Genomic DNA, 18839 nt, shown 5'->3' with positions numbered 1-18839 from the left:
GTGCCCGGTGACCTTTTTAAAGCTAACCCCGATGGTTGGGCAACATATTTCACCATCCTAATAAATGCATTGATGGCTGGTTCACCAGTCCCTAACTCTTGGAAGGCGGCTGAGGTGATTCCCATTTACAAGCAGGGCCCTAGGGAGAACCCTGCCAACTACCGCCCAATTAGCCTAATAGACGCTGGACAGAAATTTGTTGGCAGGGTTTCCTTGAGAGGATCCTCTCGTGGGCAGAGGAACATAAGATCATTTCCCCTTACCAGGCTGGCTTTTGGGCATGCACAGGTACAACTGATCAAGCGTTCAGGTTGTTACTCCTCCACTGGAAAGTGGTTACCATTGGCAAAGGCGGTCTTTATTTGGCATTCATTGACTTGAAGACCGCCTTTGACCTGGTTCCTCGAGACTGCCTGTGGACTATATTGAAAGTGATGGGGATTCCGCCTCCAATCTTAAACCTTTTGGCACGCATGCACGATGGTACCTATGCTCGTATTAGACGGGGCTCCGAGGGGCAAAAAACAGATAGGATTCCTGTGAAGCATGGGGTACGACAGGGGTGCGGCTAGCCCCAACACTTTTTTCTCTGTTTGTGAATGGTGTGGTCACTTTTCTGCTTGAAATAGATGCAGACGCCCCGGTCCTGGCGGGCGATAAATGTCCCACCTTACTCTTCGCAGACGACACCTTGTTGGTTTCGAAAACCCCTGTGGGCCTGCAAAAGTTGTTGAATCGCTTCAGTTTGTTTTGTGAACTTAGGAGCCTTGTCATTAACACCTCGAAAACTAAGCTCCTCTATTTTAATCCTAGTAAGTCCTCCAGGTCCACCCTCTTTCTTGATGGAGAACCATTGGAGCGTGTAAAAGAATTTTACTATCTGGGAATTAGAATTTCTCAAAACTTGAAGTGGCAGGCCCATATTGATAAAATGCTTTTGAACCATAAAAGGGTGGCTGGTGTCTTGGGGCGGGACATCGTATGTCCACCTCTAAGCCCGTTGCCCCTGTCTTGGATATATATGCTGCAAAGGCTGTTGGCAGCGCTCTCTATGGGGCAGAGTTGTGGGGCTTTGAATGCATTAGCGGTCTCACCACTTCTGAGAATAAGTTCCTTAGAGAGCTGGTATCCCTCCCAATGGGCACCCCAATCAAACCATTACTGAGCGATCTGGGTCGCCGCTCCATCCGGGATTTAGCCAGGCTGCGACCGCTTTTATTTTGGGCTAGGCTTTGGCGGACCCCTGAGCTCTCTAAGTATCTTGATGGTTTGATAGAGGTTATGAATCTTAATGGCTCCCACACAGTCAGCTCGATTCGTAATATTAAGAAGCTTTTGAATGACATCGGTTTGCCAATTAATTGGGAGCTAGGAGTTCCCTTATCTAAGCTTGAAATTAAGCAAGTCTATTGGAATTGGGTGGACGAGCAAGATCTAAGGGACCTAAACCAAGGAAGGCTGACCGAAGAGTTTAAACAGCATAAACCCAAGCCTTGTTTGAAGCCTTACTTGGATTTCATAAAAAAACAAGGGATAGATCACTGTTTATTCAGTTCAGGCTGGGAAACCTACCCTTACACGATTACACCTGTAAGTGGAAGCCTCCGTATCAAACACGACCTGACTGCCCAATTTGTGGAGGTGTCACTGAAAGCATCGCTCATGTTTTTTTTGCATGCCCAGCCTATGCAAAATCGAGACAGAAATGGCTAAAACCTGCATGTTTATTGCTAGGAACTAGCAATTATTCTGTAGCTTTAAGAATACTTAAGACTGACACTAGTACATCTTTAGTTTGTGGGGTTGCCAAGTTTCTGAGCTGGGTATGGGCAATTAGAGCAAAAGCTATGAGATGACTTAGTTTTTAACTACATTTTTTAACTCTACAAAGCTGCTAATGTTTAATATGCCTCTTAACTTATTTATTGTAACACCAATGTTTTTACTGTAACTAACACTGTAAAATGTAAGGTTTATGAATTGTGGTTTTTCTTTTTAAATTTTGTATGTGCTTTTATGATATCGTGTGTGTATATCGAAATAAAGCTTTGAACAATGCATACCTTTCACTCCAGAAAATAAAGCTGTGTCCTACAATCCACACTCTAAGCATCTTGAAGGGAGATCTGGTTGTACTCAGATGAGCTCTGGAAATGAAATGGCAGTTTGAAAAGTAGGAATTTAGAAAAAAATGTGGATGAGATTCAGTGCACTTGAAAAAAAAAGAAATGATTGGTGGTTTCTGATAATTTAACATTGAAAACTAGGGTGCATACTACTGATTTTTAACACCTTGGGTGCTATAGGCAATTCCCGCTGGGTTCTTTTACTCCAGATTTCCCATTGTTTGTGACAAGGTCAACTCGTCATAAGCACAGCGCAGGTAAAACCCATGACGAGTTGACCTTGTCATGAACACTGAAGGGGTTAAAAGGAATAAAACTATGGTTTAGAAAAAGTCCTTGAAAAGAACATTGCACAGGATAAGCTGGTATATTGAGAAGTCAAACACACTTGCTGGTTTGGTTTGCAACATTGAATGATGAACTTTTCACCTTTTGAGTTCAGGTAGGTGTTCTATTGAGAGTGACCATGGTAACAGGCAGAGAGAGCAGTGGGGGAAGGTTGAACATTATGTGAGCTTGAAAGTGTTGAAATGTACAACCAATTCAAATGTTAATTTGGTTTTGAATTTGTGTGAGAAGAAATTTCATTGGCCATGTTCATGGATATGTGTGAAAAATTAGAGGGAATCAGGGCCATTTTGTGGTTGCAATGTCTGAGGTACATTTCAGAGATTCTGCTTAAGAAAATCTGGTGGGTGATTGACACTGTTCTAAATCTTCAAAAGCATTTTTAAAGGTGAGTTGTTAATTTGTAAGGGGATATATGTTGTGCACTTTAAGTTAATAATACAAATGTGTTCTAATGTGGAAGTTACTCACTTTCCCTCTCTTTCACTCTCTCTCACTGTGTTCCTTTCTCTCCACCACTGTTCTTTTACCTTCCTCTCTTGTCTATAAATCCCTCTGTTTCACTTACTCCTTTTTCCTTTTTCTTAATATGCTTTTTTTTCTCTCACTCTCCATTCCTCACCCTCATATCTCTTTCCTCACTGTCATTATCCCTTTCCTTTACTCCTGTTTTCTAACTACCTCTCTCCACCTGATTTACTTCCTTCTGTTTATTCCTTCCCTTCCATTGTCTCCCTCTTTCTCTCTCCCTCACCCTTGCTCTCTTTATACAACACTACTAGAAAGATCCCCCCTTCACTGTAGTAATCATTTCACTGAATTGCAAGGATTTCCGTTATGTGTCTAAGGTCATAGTGTGAGTCAGTATTCATTTTAGAAGATTCTAGCAGAATAATTTACTTTTTTTTTTTTTTTTTTTTTCTTAGAAATACTTTATTCGAAACAAAATTTCATAAAAGTACGTATACAGTAACCATAATAAATCCATAATAAACTGTACATAAAACAATTCAGACAATGGGTACGAGTTTTGACCTAATGAGCCAAGCATTCGCTACATATTTAGCCACCCCACAGACCATGTACATTGAAGAAACATCTGTTAAAAAAATACGCATAGCTAATCTATGATCCCTCACCCCTAAGTTCCTACAGACAGGTTTCAACCACCTTCCTCTAGGTATTTTGTAGGCTACACATGCAAATAGGAAATGGCCCAAGGATTCTTTTGGACAGGGACAACCTGGGCATTTGCACTCTGTTCCTCTGTATCCCTTCCAACCTACTTTGAATGTGTTAAGGGGTAGAATCCCATATCTGAGTTTCAAAAACAATGTTCTATCGCGAGGGACCTGGATAAAATCCAAGAAGGGCTCTAACTTCCTAAGGGGCTTGTGATCAAGGAAAGTACTAGTTAGATGACCCCAGTTAGGATTCATGTGTTCTTTAGCAACAACCCAATCCCAATAAAGTTTTTTGACAATTGCTTTTGGGGGTGGTAATTGCGAAATCCAACTCTCCTCCAGACCTATAGATTTTACAAGCCTCTTTAAATTGTTGAGCCATTTAATTTTGTTTGCTACGTTCAAACTGATCAGCTCATCCAAAACCTGAGCATAGTTAAAAAGTTCTGGGGTCCTTCTAAGACGAACCCAGAATAGCAAGGGGCGAATTTGCACTAGATCAACAACCGATTTTTTGCCCATGTCAAGAAAAAGGGGTTTCAGTGGGGACGATAAGGGTAGCGAGACCAAATCTCTAATAAACTTATTTTCGGCCACAGCTAAGGCTTTTGTATTTTCCGCCCCCCAAAGTTCTGAACCATAAACTGCCGCTGCTAATGCTTTCCCTTCATAAATTGCCAGGGTGGGGGCTATGGGTCTACTGAAAGATCGGCGCTGGTTCTTAAGAATTACTCCTGCAACCCTTTTGAGATTTAAAACCATTTTGGCGATATGGGCAGACCAGCTCAGGTTATTACAAAGTCTTACCCCAAGGTAATCAAATTCCTCTACCACCTCCAGCGGGGTGTCATTCAGCCTGAGGTTTACCTTCCTATGTTTCTTTTTATTAGTTAACACCATCAGCTTTGTTTTGGAAGTGTTTATTGACAACCCCCTGTCTGTACAGAAACTGCAAAAACGATCGAGTAGTTTTTGCAACCCCATTGGGGATTTTGACATGAGAAGAGTATCGTCGGCAAAGAGGAGAGTGGGTGTTTTCTCTCCTACAAGGACGGGGGCATCAGCAGGATCCTCCCTCAAATGGGCTACACTTACTTTTCTCTTTATGCATGTAGATTTTCACCCTCTTTCTGTTTCATTTTCTCTCTGTATGTATTATCTCCCTCTCTGTGTGTTTCATCCCCCCTCTGCATGTAACATTTCTTTCTCTGTTTGCAGCATTTCTTTCTTGCTGTACCATGTTATCCCTTTGTGTGCATTATCTCTGTTTCTGTGTGCACCATTTATCTCTCTGTGTGTGAACCATATTACCCTGTCTCTGTTTTATCTGCCCTCTGTCTGCAGCAACTCTCCTTTGCCTGCAGCCCTGCACCATGTATTGTTTTTGGTTGTAATATATGGTTTAACATTTTTGGTCCGGGATCACACTGAGTGTCTGTCTACATGAAAGAATTACATTTTGATATTTTTCTACAATCTCCCCTGTCTCTCCTCATAGTCTACCTCTCTCTGCTTTTACTGTCCTTTGTTTTCTGAAATTTCCGATCTTTCCTTATTTTTTCTTGTCTTTCTTGAGAGTGCTATTTTTTTAACTGTTTCTTGTGTTCCCTCTATTGTGGGTGTCTTTACTGTCCCCTGATGTTCCCCTTTCTTTTTATACTCCCGCCTCTGCATTCTTCATAATACTCTCTGTTTTATTAGACCTCCTCTTAGCAATGACCCACTTAATATAGATAGAGTGCTGTATACACTCTTGGGCAGATTTACAAGCATATTGGGCCTCTTTCTTCTTGCATTGTGTCTCATGTTTGGATGTAATGCTGGCAAAAAACTAATGGTGCATTAGTGCAACTAGTGGAGAAGTGTGGCTCAATGGTTAGAGCAGGCAGACCTCGATGCAGAGCTCTGACCAGGGACCAGGGTTCGATTCCTGCCCCGGCGGGTCTCGGTCTCATGAATTCCCCTGACTGGATATTCTCGCCTCAGTGCCTATTCTGATCATGGGTCCCATGCTGCAACTCTGGGCAATAGCTTGCTTAGTCTCCACAACGGCCCCCACAACGTGAGGGATGCCTGGTGTGCACCATGGCGGTGCCCAGGAGTGGACACTTCACAGGGAAAGCCAGGAAGGGCTCCCTTGTGGTATTCGTACAAGCGCCGGGAAACCCACTGCGGGTAGCTGTGCGCTATAAAAGTACAAAAAAAAACATATTAGAAATGTATTTTGGAAATGAGTCAGGTTTCTGCACTGTAATGTAGTGCTCATTTACATGGGCTGTGTTCTGTCTCTTGAATGATTTACTGTGGTATATGTGTTTTGGTAAAATGTATGGTTTTAACATTTTTGACTAGGATCACACTGAGTGTCTGTGTAAATTAAAGAATTATATTTGCACCTTTTTCTATAATGTCACCTGTGTCTCCTCCCAATTTGCATCTCTCTGCTTATAGGGTACTCTTTATTTTGATATTGTGTCTCATGTTTTGATTAAATGCTGGTATAGAGATAGTGCTGTAAATTGGAAATGTATTTTCTGTTTGCACTATCCCTCTCCCTCTGCCTGCACCCTCTCATGTGCATCTTTAGAGGCCTATTATGATATGGCTGCCGGTGTGTATTAGACAGCGCTACCATGTTAAATCTTTTCCTTCTTTGCCTGTAGTCTCGCACCTTCTGCTTTTACCATTTTAACTTTGTCTTCACTATCTCTCCCTCTGTGTGCTCCAATTAGCCTCTGCATGTAACATTTCTCTCACTGTTTCCAGCATTTCTTCTCTGTTGTACCATTTTATCCTCTGTGTGTACCATGTCTGTGTCTGCTTGCACTATCTGTGTCTCTGCTTGAACCATCTCACCCTCTCTCTGCACCATCTTTTCTCTGACTGCACCATATGTCTCTCTGCATGCAGCCCTGCACCATCTATCCTCTGCCTGTACCAGTTTAGTCTCTGCCTGCATTATCTCATTTTCTGTCTGCACCAACCCTCTCCCTCTGCCTGCACCCTCAGTCTGCACCCTCTCATGTGCATCTGCAGAGGCCTCTTATGATATGGGTGCTGGTGTGTAATAGACCACGCTACCATGTTAAATCTTTTCCTTCTCTGCCTGTAGTTTTGCACCCTCTGTCTGTACCATGTTATCTCTGTCTTCACTATCTCCCCCTCTATGTGCTCTAATTAGCCTCTGCATGTAACATTTCTCTCACTGTTTCTAGAATTTCTTCTCTGTTGTACCATTTTATTCTCTGTGTGTACCACGTCTGTGTCTGCTTGCACTATCTGTGTCTGTGCTTGAACCATCTCACCCTCTCTCTGCACCATCTTTTCTCTGACTGCGCCATTTGTTCCTCTGCCTGTAGCCCTGCACCATCTATCCTCTGATTGTATCAGTTTAGTCTCTGCCTGCATTATCTCAATTTCTGTCTGCACCAACACTCTCTCTCTGCCTGCACCCTCTCATGTGCATCTGCAGAGGTCTATTATGATATGGCTGCTGGTGTGTATTAGACAGCTCTGCCATGTTAAATCTTTTCCTTCTCTGACTGTAGTCTCGCACCCTCTGCGATTACCATTTTATCTCTGTCTTCACTATCTCCCCCTCTGTGTGCTCCAATTAGCCTCTGCATGTAACATTTCTTTCACTGTTTCCAGCATTTCTTCTCTTTTGTACCATTGAATCCTCTGTGTGTACCATGTCTGTGTCCGCTTGCACTATCTGTGTCTCTACTTGAACCATCTTCCCCTCTCCCTGCACCATCTTTTCTCTGACTGCAACCTCTATCCCTCTGCCTGCAAACCTGCACCATCTTTCCTCTGCCTGTACCAGTTTAGTCTCTGCCTGCAATATCTCATTTTCTGTCTGCACCAACCCTCTCCCTCTGCCTGCACCCTCTCATGTGCATCTGCAGAGGCCTATTATAATATGGCTGTTGGTGTGTATTAGACAGTGCTACCATGTTAAATTTTTCCCCGCTCTACTTGTTTTGTCTTTGTTTGTACTTTCTCTCCCTCTGTGTGCTAAATCACCTAAATCATGAAGTGAGTCATGATTTAGGTGATGTAGCTATAGAAAGTCCTATGCGGTATGTGTCTCAGGCCTCTTAATTTTCAAATTGTGTTTATGCTGTGCAATTTAGATGCTGGGTGTGCTGTTGAAATGCAAAAGCAACTGTGTCTGTAGCATGTAGTAATTATTTCAGTGATTTTTTTTGTACATTCTCAGTCCCACCTTGACTCTCTACACTGCTTGAACTTCACTTCATTGTCCAAAACCCTGAGACTCCATTCCTAGAAAAATATTCTAAACTCTTGCAACACAACTCCAGTGCTGTAAACCCTGAATACTCCCAGCAAGACTCCCTTTCATTGTAGTAATTATTTTACTGAATTGCAAGGGAAAGTGTTGTGTCTAAGATCACAGTGTGAGTCAGTTTTCATTTCAGAAGAATGAGGCAGAATAATTTGCGTAGTTGATGTGTTTAAAAATATGGGAATACATGTACTTATGAAGTTGATAAAGATAGTTTTTTATTATCTATTAGTGAAAATGATATAATTAAGTGTTTATATTGTTTTGTAAGGACCAGCAACATTGTACTATATATAATGGATCAAAATCAGGACAAATTTCAATTCAATTTTGAAATTTCCAACGGAGTCATAGAGGACTTAAATGTATCTTTTGAAGACAACACTGATAAAGAAGATAATGGAGAAGGAGATTTAAGCAGTGATTTCTTTGATCAAAGTTTGGACAATGAGTTGATAGAAGTAGTAGATGACATTGAGTTTCAAAATGCAAATTTTGAAGTTGAGGACAATGCAAACGAAATCATAGATGAAATCATGCTGGATGTTTTATTACAGTATGAAATGTTTTAAGAATATGTTTATGATTTAGAATTAAAAATGATTCGAGTGTGTCTTTTTGTACTATTGTAATAATTTGGTTAGTTGATGTGTTTAAAAATATGGGAATACATGTTTTGATGAAGTGAGTCAGGCTTTAGGATATGTAGTGCTAGAAACTGCTATGCAGTACGTCTGTCAGGCCTCTTAATTTGCAAATAGTCTCTATGCTGTGTACTGAAGATCCTGGCTGTGCAGTAGAAATGCCATACCAACTCTTTCTCTAACATGTAGTAATCATTTCAGTGAATGTCAAGGCATATTTCTATCATTTTTTCATTTAGAATGCAAGTCAGTGTGTTTTTTAAAATATTGTGTCAGAATCACTTGCTCGGTGTATATGTTTTAAGACATGGGAATACATGTACTCATGGAGTGAGTCAGACTTTAGGACATCCAGTGTTTTTTACTCGTAGCCCTTGCTTGATACCATACACTGCCTACACACAACTGTATTTCTCTAAAGTCAGAAATATCAATCCCACCACGACCCCCTACACTGCCTAAACACCACTGCACTGTTCTGAACCCTGAAACACCATTCTCAGCAAATTCCCCTATAATGTTGAAACACCACTGCACTGCCATGAACTCAGGCACAGCACTCACTGCATGATTTCCTACTCTGCTCAGACACTGCTGCTGTACCTTAAACTTACTTATGAAGTGAACCTTCGGTTTTCTTTTCTAGGTCCCACTTTTTGGAACTCCCTCCCTTCTTCTTTTCGTCACTGCCCCACCTACGAACTGTTCCGAAAAACCCTGAAAACTCACCTTTTTAAGTTAGCCTTCGAGTAATGCTTCCTGCCTCAGTTTGTTATGTCTGTTATGAGCGCCAAGAAACCGTCTCGGTGTACGTGCGTGGTATAAATTTTTTAACATAACATAACATAACAGTGAACCAGTGTTTACATCATATAGTTGTTCTAATTGCTATGTAGTATGTTAGTAGTGGTCTATAACATGTTTTTTTTCTTCACAATAGATTGTTATTATCTACTGAAAGAAAAACCAACATGCCTACAAAGAATGCCAGAAGAAAAAAATATAAACAGGCTTACTTGTCCAAAAAAACACAGTTACAAGATTTATCTAAAGAACATTGTACAGAGAAAAAGAAGAGGGCTACTGGTAAGACAACAAAGGGTTTTATAAGGATATTAACCCAAAGTAAAAAAGTGTGGATAATGTGGAAAAGATAAAAAGTTATCTGTAAGGACAAAGAAAAACCAGATAAAAAAGAAAAATGATGGAAAAGTATGGGGCGATTAAATTGTCTATAGTAATAGACGAAAAAGTCAGTTTGTTCAAATTCACAAGAGAATGTTTTATAACAGAGTTGTATTAAATTTATTAAAAAATGTAAAGACTTCTAAAAGGAAAACAGCTTTTTATAAGAAAAAAAGAATAGAAAGTATTGTTGATCAGGCTTTTGAATTAAAAAAGAAGTTGTTTATTTTGGTAATCAATAGAATTTGTACACTAGACAAGGCAATCAATCTTTTGAAAGCGAAAAGTAAGTGGAAAAGACTAATTAATAGAGCTAATTTTTGTAATGTTTTTTCTGGAGAATGGAAGCATAGTTCAAGTTGTGAGCCATTTTTTAATGAAGAGATGTTAGAACTGGGGTCTCTAGTTGGCAGAGGTAGGTACCACTGTCTAAATAGGGACCCTTGCTTCTAGTCAGGGCAAGGAGATAACCCTCTAAGATAACCCCTGCTCACCCTCTAGGTAGCTTGGCACGAGCAGTCTAGGCTAACCAGAGGCAATGCGTAAAGTATTTGTACCAACACTCACAGTAACACAATGAAAACACCACAAACTGACTCCACAACAGTTTAGAAAAATAAATGTATTTATTCTAAACTACACAAGACCAAAACGACAAAAACCCAACATACACAGTTCAAGAATATGGTTTCAAAAAGAGTTCTTTAGGTTTGCAATAAAGTTCTTCAGGTTGCGGTAAAATAAACCACTGATGCGTGAAAAGTTCAAAGTTGCGTCACGTTTACTCACAGTACCTTTTAGTTGCAACAAAGTTCCAAAAGCAGAAGCTGGTGCGGTGGAAAACAAGCGATGCGTTGCTCCTGAGACCCTGGGGAGGCGATGCGACAACCCCGCTGCAGCAGCGGGCGTGCTGCGACGAATCCGGTCTGTATGGGGAGGAAGGCCACTTGTATGGATTCCGGTGCGTAGGTTCCGTAGGAAGTCTGTTCTCGCAAAGGCACGATGCGACGATCTCGTAGGGGCTGCGACGATCTCCGGGGCGACGATGGGTGGTCCAGCGGTGATCCTCTCTCTCGCAGCTCCTCGATGCGATGGTTCTGCGACGATGCTCGCAGCGACGTGATGCGGTCCGCAAGCAAGCGGTGCGGCGATCTCACCCACCGATGACAGGCTCTGCGACGACACTCGCAGCGATGTTCGACTTTCCAGCACCGGTCTGGTGCATCCCGCAAACGAAGGATGCGACGGCTCTGGCAGGGGCGTCAGGCGCTGCGATGATCTCGACCTTTGTAGCGGCGGGAAACTTCTCGCACTGTCGGGGATGCGCTCCACAAGCGAGCGATACAACACTTTTCGATTGCAAAAGTCTCTCAATCTTAGTTTCCAGCTTTCCAGCTCAGGTACAACTTCCAAAGGCCCCACAACTGGATCAAGCACTCTAGGAAGGACAGAACTCTCTCAGCAGAGTTCAGGGAAGCTGGGGGTGAAGTCCTTTTGTTCCTGGGACTTCAGAACAGGGAGCCAGCTCTTCTCAGGCCCTTGGAGATTCCTTCAAGACTGGGGACTCAGCACAACAGCAAAGTCCTTCCCCTTTCCTTGGCAGCAAAGCAACAGGTCAGTCCAGCAGAGCAACAGCAGGACAGTCTTCCTTCTTCAGTTTCAGGTTTCTCCTTGGCAGAGGTTCCTTCTTGATTCCAGGATGATCTAATTTTCTGTTGCCAGGGGTCCTGTACTTATACCCCTAAAGTATTTGTTCTCTCTGTGCATGTGGGTCCTGAGCCCGGTCTGAACCAGTTCCGGGTGTCTCCTGAGTACTTTGTTTTTCTGGCTTCTTCTTTCCTTTCAGAGTGAGGGGCAGGGTCGTCAGCCGCCAAGCAGGAGGTGGAGCCAGCATTGTGGCAGGCAGGCACCGCCCTTTCAGGCCCAGGTGCTAACTCCTCCCACCACTCAGGTTGCAAATGCAGTCATTCAGCCTAGGGCTGACTCAGCCAGCCTCCTGGGGAATCCCCAGCCCCTGTCACTCTCAATCCAGACAGTCAATACACAAACAGGCCCAGGCACACAGAAGGGTCAGACAAGAGAACAGCAACTTTCTAAAAGTGCTGTTCTCAAACACAGGATTTAAAAACAACCTTTCCTAAAAGATGTGTTATTAAATTCTGAGTTCAGGGATACTAGATACTTATGTCCTATCTTGTTCCTATGGGAAGAAATGCTGTTAACCACTGTAGCCAGCATCCTCCATGTTGACCTATCGAGCAAGATAGCCTTACAATAGTGAAAAATGAAAATAGCTGCCATTCACTATCAGAGCATGTCACCTGCACTAGTACATGCTCTACCTTTTACATACACTGCACCCTGTCCAGGGGGGTACCTTGGGCCTTTCATAGGGGTGACTGATGTGCACAAAAAGGGAAGGTTTAGGCCTGGTCAGTGGGGACACTGACCAGGAGGACATGGCAGTTTCTAAACTGCCCATAGGCACTGCAGCGGCAGGCCTGAGACATCATTTTAGAGCTACTCCTGTGGGTGGCACAATCAGTGCTGCAGGCCCACTAGTAGCATTTGCCGTCACCAGCCCTGGCACACCCAGTGCACTTTACTAGGGACTTCATGGTGATACAAATATGCCAAACATGTATATCCAATCAGAATAACACTTTACATAGGGAGCACTTACACTCTGGCACTGAGTGTCCAAAGCATCTAAACCAGCAAAAACGAAATCCAGCACAGCATCAAAAATACAGGAGGTAGAGGCAAAAAGATAGGGGAATACCACGCCAAAGATGCCAGGTCTAACACGTGTCCCCTCCAGCTGAAAGTGGGGAGAACTACCAACCCTCTTGGGAGTTCTCTTCACTAAGGCGGAAAAACCTGGACAGACCATCAGCGTTGGCGTACTTTGTGCCTGGACGGTGTTCCAATGTAAAGTCCATTCCCTGTAGGGAGATGGACCATCTCAACAGTTTTGGGTTCTCACCCCTCATCTGCATTAACCATCTGAGGGGCCTGTGGTCAGTCTGAACATGGAAGTGAGTCCCAAACAGGTAGGGCCTCGGCTTCTTCAGAGCCCAGACCACAGCAAAAGCATCCCTTTTAATCGCACTCCACTTCTGTTCCCTGGGGAGTAGCCTCCTACTAATGAAAGGTACTGGCTGGTCTCCATTCTCCTCAGTGACTTGTGAGAGTACTGCTCCCACACCATGCTCTGAAGCCTCTGTCCGTACTATGAACTCACTGGAAAAGTCAGGTGCCTTGAGCACCGGTGCTGTGCACATTGCAGTTTTCAGGGCATCAAAAGCAGTTTGGCAGGCGTCAGTCCAGTCAACTCTTTTGGGCAACTTCTTGGAAGTGAGTTCTGTCAAGGGGGCGACAATGGTGCCATATCCCTTGACAAACCGTCTGTAATGCCCAGTGAGTCCTAGAAAGGCTCTCACCTCTGTCTGGGTCTTGGGGGGCTCCCAAGCCAGAATGGTATCGATCTTGGCCTGTAGGGGCGCCACCTGGCCGCTCCCCACCTGGTGTCCCAAATACACCACAGATCCCTGCCCTATCTGGCACTTGCTGGCCTTGATAGTGAGGCCTGCCCTTTGCAGAGCCTTCAACACTATGCAGAGGTGTTGCAGTTGTTCCTCCCACATGGAGCTGAACACAGCAATGTCATCCAGGTATGCAGCGCTGAATTCCTCCAGCCCGGACAGTACCTGGTTAACCAGTTTCTGGAACTTCGCAGGGGCATTTTTCTACCCAAAGGGCATGACTCGGAACTGGAAGTGCCCCTCTGGCGTTGAAAATGCTGACCTCTCTTTGGCCCCATCAGTTAAGGCAATCTACTAGTACCCAGAAGTCAAATCGAATGTACTGAGGTACTGGGCAGCTCCCAACCGATCCACGAGCTCATCAGCTCTGAGGATGGGGTGTGCGTCAGTCTTCGTGACTTTATGGTGATACAAATATGCCAATCATGTATATCCAATCAGAATAACACTTTACATAGGGAGCACTTACACTCTGGCACTGATCAGCAGTGGCAGAGTGTCCAAAGCATCTAAACCAGCAAAGACGAAATCCAGCACAGCATCAAAAATACAGGAGGTAGAGGCAAAAAGATAGGGGAAAACCACGCCAAAGATGCCAGGTCTAACAAGAGACTTACTTTCAGACTAATGATTTGTTGCATGCAGTTGACACCAGCGGTCGAGCATATGAGGTGAAGGACGGTTGTCCGATTGAGAAAGAGAAAATTGTCCCAAGAAGTGCAGAAGAGGTGTTAGCTGATGAAGTTTTAAGGAGATGTCCTAAGGCTCCAATGTACACTTGAAATTGTAGTAGTATGTGTACGACAGGATTCAATTGATTTGTTTTGTAATTTCTTACGTATGTATACTAAGAAAAGTCTTAAACAAAAGATTAAAATGTTGCAAGAATTAGATCCTTGCGGACTGAGAGAAAAAACGGGTTTGTAAGGGCATTCTCTGGCTTGTCTTTCTAGAAAAGTATGCCAGACTGTTTTTCACCATTTTAGGATGGTAGCAGTGCATCATACCGAAGTGAGGAAATTAGTGAGAAGGTTGTATTATGCAAAAAGTTCAACACTTAAGCCAAAACAGTTAAACAGTGCTCTTTTGCATGGATATGTGTTAGATGTAAAGAACAATTGTGATGAAATTGAGGTTAGTTACTTTCGTGAAAAAGAGGACAGTGCAGAAACTGATACATTAATAGAAGGAAATATCGAAGAAAATTTTCAGAATTTTAGTACAGAAAATTTTGACCAAGAAATTACAAGGTTTAAGGTCATTTCAGGTGAAAGGCCAAACTTTTCTTGTGTGTGTTGTCGACGAACTCATTATAAGAATCAGACTAGGTTAGTTGATTTATATTTAAAAAGTGAAAAGGAAAATAATAATGAGTGGAAGGATTTTGCAACTTATTTGTTGGTAGAGAATTGTTTTGATTTGGGTTCTGATCAACGTATTTGTAAATATTGTTATAATAAATTAAATGATACCAAAATGCCTGCTAGAGCTGTGCATAATAATCTTGAGTTGGTAAATATTCCTTCTGAACTGATGGATTTAAATACCTATGAGTCTATTATGATTCAATGTGTGCATCCATTTCAGGCTATTGTTCGCATGGAGCCTAAGACAGGGAAATTGCCTCCTTCAGATTTACAGAGAGGATTAAAGGGAAGAGTTGTCTATTTGCCTCTAGATTTAAACAAAAATATTGAAACAATTGGTGTAGAAAAAGTGGAAGAGGAACCTTTAGTTATTCTAGTTATTGGCGTTCCTACAAAGAGTAAGAAAATCTGGCAAGAATTAGTGGATGTTAGGAAAGTGAAAAAGGCAACGTTGTATTTGGTAAAAAACAATCAATACTACAAAAATGTATATGTAGGAGAAGAGGAAACGACTGTAGAAGAGGACATTGATTTGTCAGCTGGGCAAATTGAAAAAGTGGATGTGTCCAGAAGTGAACAAATTTATGAACATTATAGTGTTCATCCTCTGCATTCCAAAGAAGTAATGGGGAATGCTGTTGAGTTATTCCAAATGAAAGAAGCGAAAGGACGTCCCATTAGTGTATAGGAAGAGAGCTTGGAGGCTCGTTGTTTTCCTCAGTTATTTCCAACATTTCAAGGTGGACGATATGATGACCGACCTGTGAAGATTCCTGCATCTGAATACCGGACATCAAGATTATGTGCAGAAGTTCCAAGGTTTCACCAATGTAATCCATATTTGTTTCATCTTCTGTTTGAGAGTGACTTATCTAGACTTTCTTATGCAGTGAACCATATACTAAAAAGTGGAGTACATCTGCAAAATATTTTGGCAAGGGACTTTATGGACAAAGTCCAACAGAAAGACACTGTTTTGGAATCTCAGCTAATTAATCTCATGGCATGTCAGCGTGGTACTAACGAGTATTGGTACTGTCATCATGGGGATTTGAAATGTATGCTAAGAAACTTAGGAACTCCTACATGGTTCCTTACTCTAAGCTGTGCTGAGCATGCTTGGGAAGATTTACTTCAATTTCTTCGAGAGGCAAATGCAAACATAAAAAATATAGAATACAAGACACCTGGAAAACTGTGCTCTTTGGATCCAGTTAATGTATGCAGGTATTTCTATCATAGATTTGAAGCTATGATGTCTTTTATCACAAACAAAAAAAATCCTCCCCTTGGAGAGGTTCTGGATTTCTTTTGGAGAAAGGAGTATCAAGCAAGAGGTGCTCCTCACATACATATGCTACTATGGATCAAAGATGCCCCCAAATTTAGAACAGATTCAGATGACACAGTGATGAATTTTATTGAACAATGTTCTACATGTGCTGTGCCCAAAAGTACAGTGGAAAAGAATTTAAGGCATCAAGTCTTACAGTTTCAAACCAATCGTTGTGGAACATACTGTTTTTGAAAGTACAAATCTAAGGATAAGTTCTACACAAAATGTCGATTTGCATTTCCACGTCCAGTATTATCAAAAGGAAGAGTGAACAATTTTATGTCATTTTTGCGACATACTGTCACAAGAAAATCTCCGAAAAATACCTACAACTTAAGAAGAAATGAAGAGTCAAAATACATAAATGATTATAACCCAGTCATTTTGTCCATGTGGAATGCTAACATGGATATTTAATATGTTGCAGACAACTCCATTGCTGTGGCTCGATATGTAACATCTTACATTACGAAATCTGAAAAGACAGAACTAAAGGAAATGTGGGAGGAAATTTATCATGAAAAGAGCCTAAGTAAAAAATTGTACAGCTACAGTTTGAAGATGTTGTCTCATTGAGAAATTGGAGCATATGAATGTTCAGATCACTTGTCATCTACAAGTCTATATGCCAAATCTAGAACAATCATTTGGGTGAGTTTAGGTCTTGCAAGAACACGAAACCGAGTTTTGAAATCTGTACAAGAAATTGAGTATTTAGCAGAGAAAGAACCAAACAGTACAGATATTTTGAAGACAAATATGTTGGATACATACTATCCAAATAGAAGTAATCATCTTGAGAACGTTTGTCTCTATGAAGTACTGCAAAGCTATACTTTTAAGAGGAATATTACAAAAGATATCAATAAAGGTATATATGCTGTGATTGGATCTGAAGGATGTCTGGTGAAACAAAGAAATGAGATGTGGAAAGAGCAATGGAACAAGCTGAGGAGGATGTAATAAACTTAGAAGAATTGGAAAAACAACTAAATGTTGAGCAAAAACAAATATACGATGTTGAGCAAAAACAAATATACGATGAAGTGACAGAGCAGATTGAGCATAGTTTATGTCATGAGAAAAAAGAGTGCTTATGTATGTCATTTAAACCTGTCCGACTGTACGTGAGTGGAGAAGCAGGAACTGGAAAAAGTTTTCTAATTAAAGCAATTGCAACTTATCTACAGAAAACAACTGAGTCTTCACTCTCTTGTGTCGTTACCGCTCCAACTGCGTTGGCAGCACATAACATTAAAGGGATTACTTTACATTGTTTATTGATGCTGCCAGTAGAGCACGAAAATAAATTAGAATACCACAAGCTATCTGGAGAAGCTTGTTGTGAAGTTTCCAGAGTCCTGAAAAAAATGAAACTTCTCATTATTGATGAGCTAAGCATGGTATCAAATTTAATGCTTGCCTTTGTGCATTTAAGAATAATACAACAAATCCTTAAAACAGAGTATGAAGAGTTATTTGGAGGCAAACACGTCATAGTTTTTGGAGATCTACCCCAACTAACTCCTGTGAAAGGACAACCAGTATTTAAAACAGTTACACATGAAGACACCAGAAAGTGCCTGGGAAGCATTGGAAATGTTAATATTTGGTCATATTTTGAATATACAGAACTCATTACAAATATGCGACAGGCAAAGGATGCTGATTATAAAAGTATTCTTCAAGATATAAGAATTGGAAAAGTGAGTGAACATGGCAAAGAAGCTTTACAGTCACGATTACTTTCAAATTTGTTTCCAAAGGAAAATGTTGGTGCAGAGAATATATATAGAAAAATTGCAGAAAATAAATCAGTGATATGCTTGATGCCAACTCTGCAAGAATGTTCAATCTTCAATGAAAAAATGTTAAAGCTAGAAAATCAAGAAATTATAAAACTGGAAGATATTGATAGAATAGAGCATGAAGGAGCTACTATTATTTTGTCAGAAAAGTTGAAGTCAAAATTGGATTTTTTAGACAAATCAATATCTAAAACGGCTGGCTTAGAAAAGAATCTATATGCATGTTTAATTTGTCGGATTATTTTACAACGTAATTTACATGTGGAAAGAGGTTTAGTAAATGGAGCAATGGGTCATGTTGTTGATTTTGTGAATTACCCAAATAGAGATGACATTGAATTTTTGAAAATCAAATTTGATGAAATTGCAAGTACAACAATTGAGTCGTTGTTCGACTCAATTTTTGCTTGTAAAAGATGTATATGTCTGCCAAAAACAGTTTCCTGTTTGTTTGGCATATGCAGTGACTATTCATAAATCTCAAGGTTTAGGTGTAGATAGTGCTTTGGTGAATATTGGAAGTACTGTGTTCAAGGAGGGTATGGCATATTTTGCTTTATCTCGAGTAAGAACTTTATCTGGATTATACTTGATTGATTTTGATGAGACAAAGATTAGTGCAGATCTAAATTGTGTGAAAGAGTATAATAGGTTAGGAAGAGAATATGCTCCAAATTTACCTCAATATCCTTTATTTGAAAAGCTTGTGGTAGGTCGAAAAAGAAGATATGAGAAAAATTGTAGCGAGGTTGTAGAGACAAGAAAAAAACTAGATGAACCAGTAATTGTAAGCAAAAAGAAAAAGGATAGTATTGAAGAGGTTGTTGGATTTTAGTTTGAAAACAGTTCTGGTGTCAACTGCTATGCTAATGTAGTGGTTAATGTTGTTTTTTTTCTTCAAACTTTACAACAACAGAATGTTGAAAATCGGGATCAAAGATGTTGTTGTTTGTTGAATTCTGTCTTTGAGAAATGTAGCAGTGGTAA

General features: G+C 41.1%; 1 protein-coding gene across 1 annotated transcript in view; it reads left to right on the top strand.

Annotated features, from left to right (window-relative positions):
- Nucleotides 1-16236, top strand: part of LOC147709570 (uncharacterized) — a 38268-nt gene extending 22032 nt beyond the window's left edge. The window contains 2 exon segments of the mRNA XM_086926048.1: nt 8239-8523; nt 14694-16236. Coding sequence (XP_086782174.1) covers nt 8239-8523; nt 14694-16236 — 1828 coding nt within the window.
- The last annotated feature ends 2603 nt before the right edge of the window (nt 16237-18839 follow it).

This window comes from Lissotriton vulgaris, chromosome 6 (genome assembly GCF_964263255.1).
Source record: "Lissotriton vulgaris chromosome 6, aLisVul1.2, whole genome shotgun sequence".
Classification (NCBI taxonomy): Eukaryota; Metazoa; Chordata; class Amphibia; order Caudata; family Salamandridae; genus Lissotriton; species Lissotriton vulgaris.
This window is presented reverse-complemented; position numbering and strand designations above follow the sequence as displayed.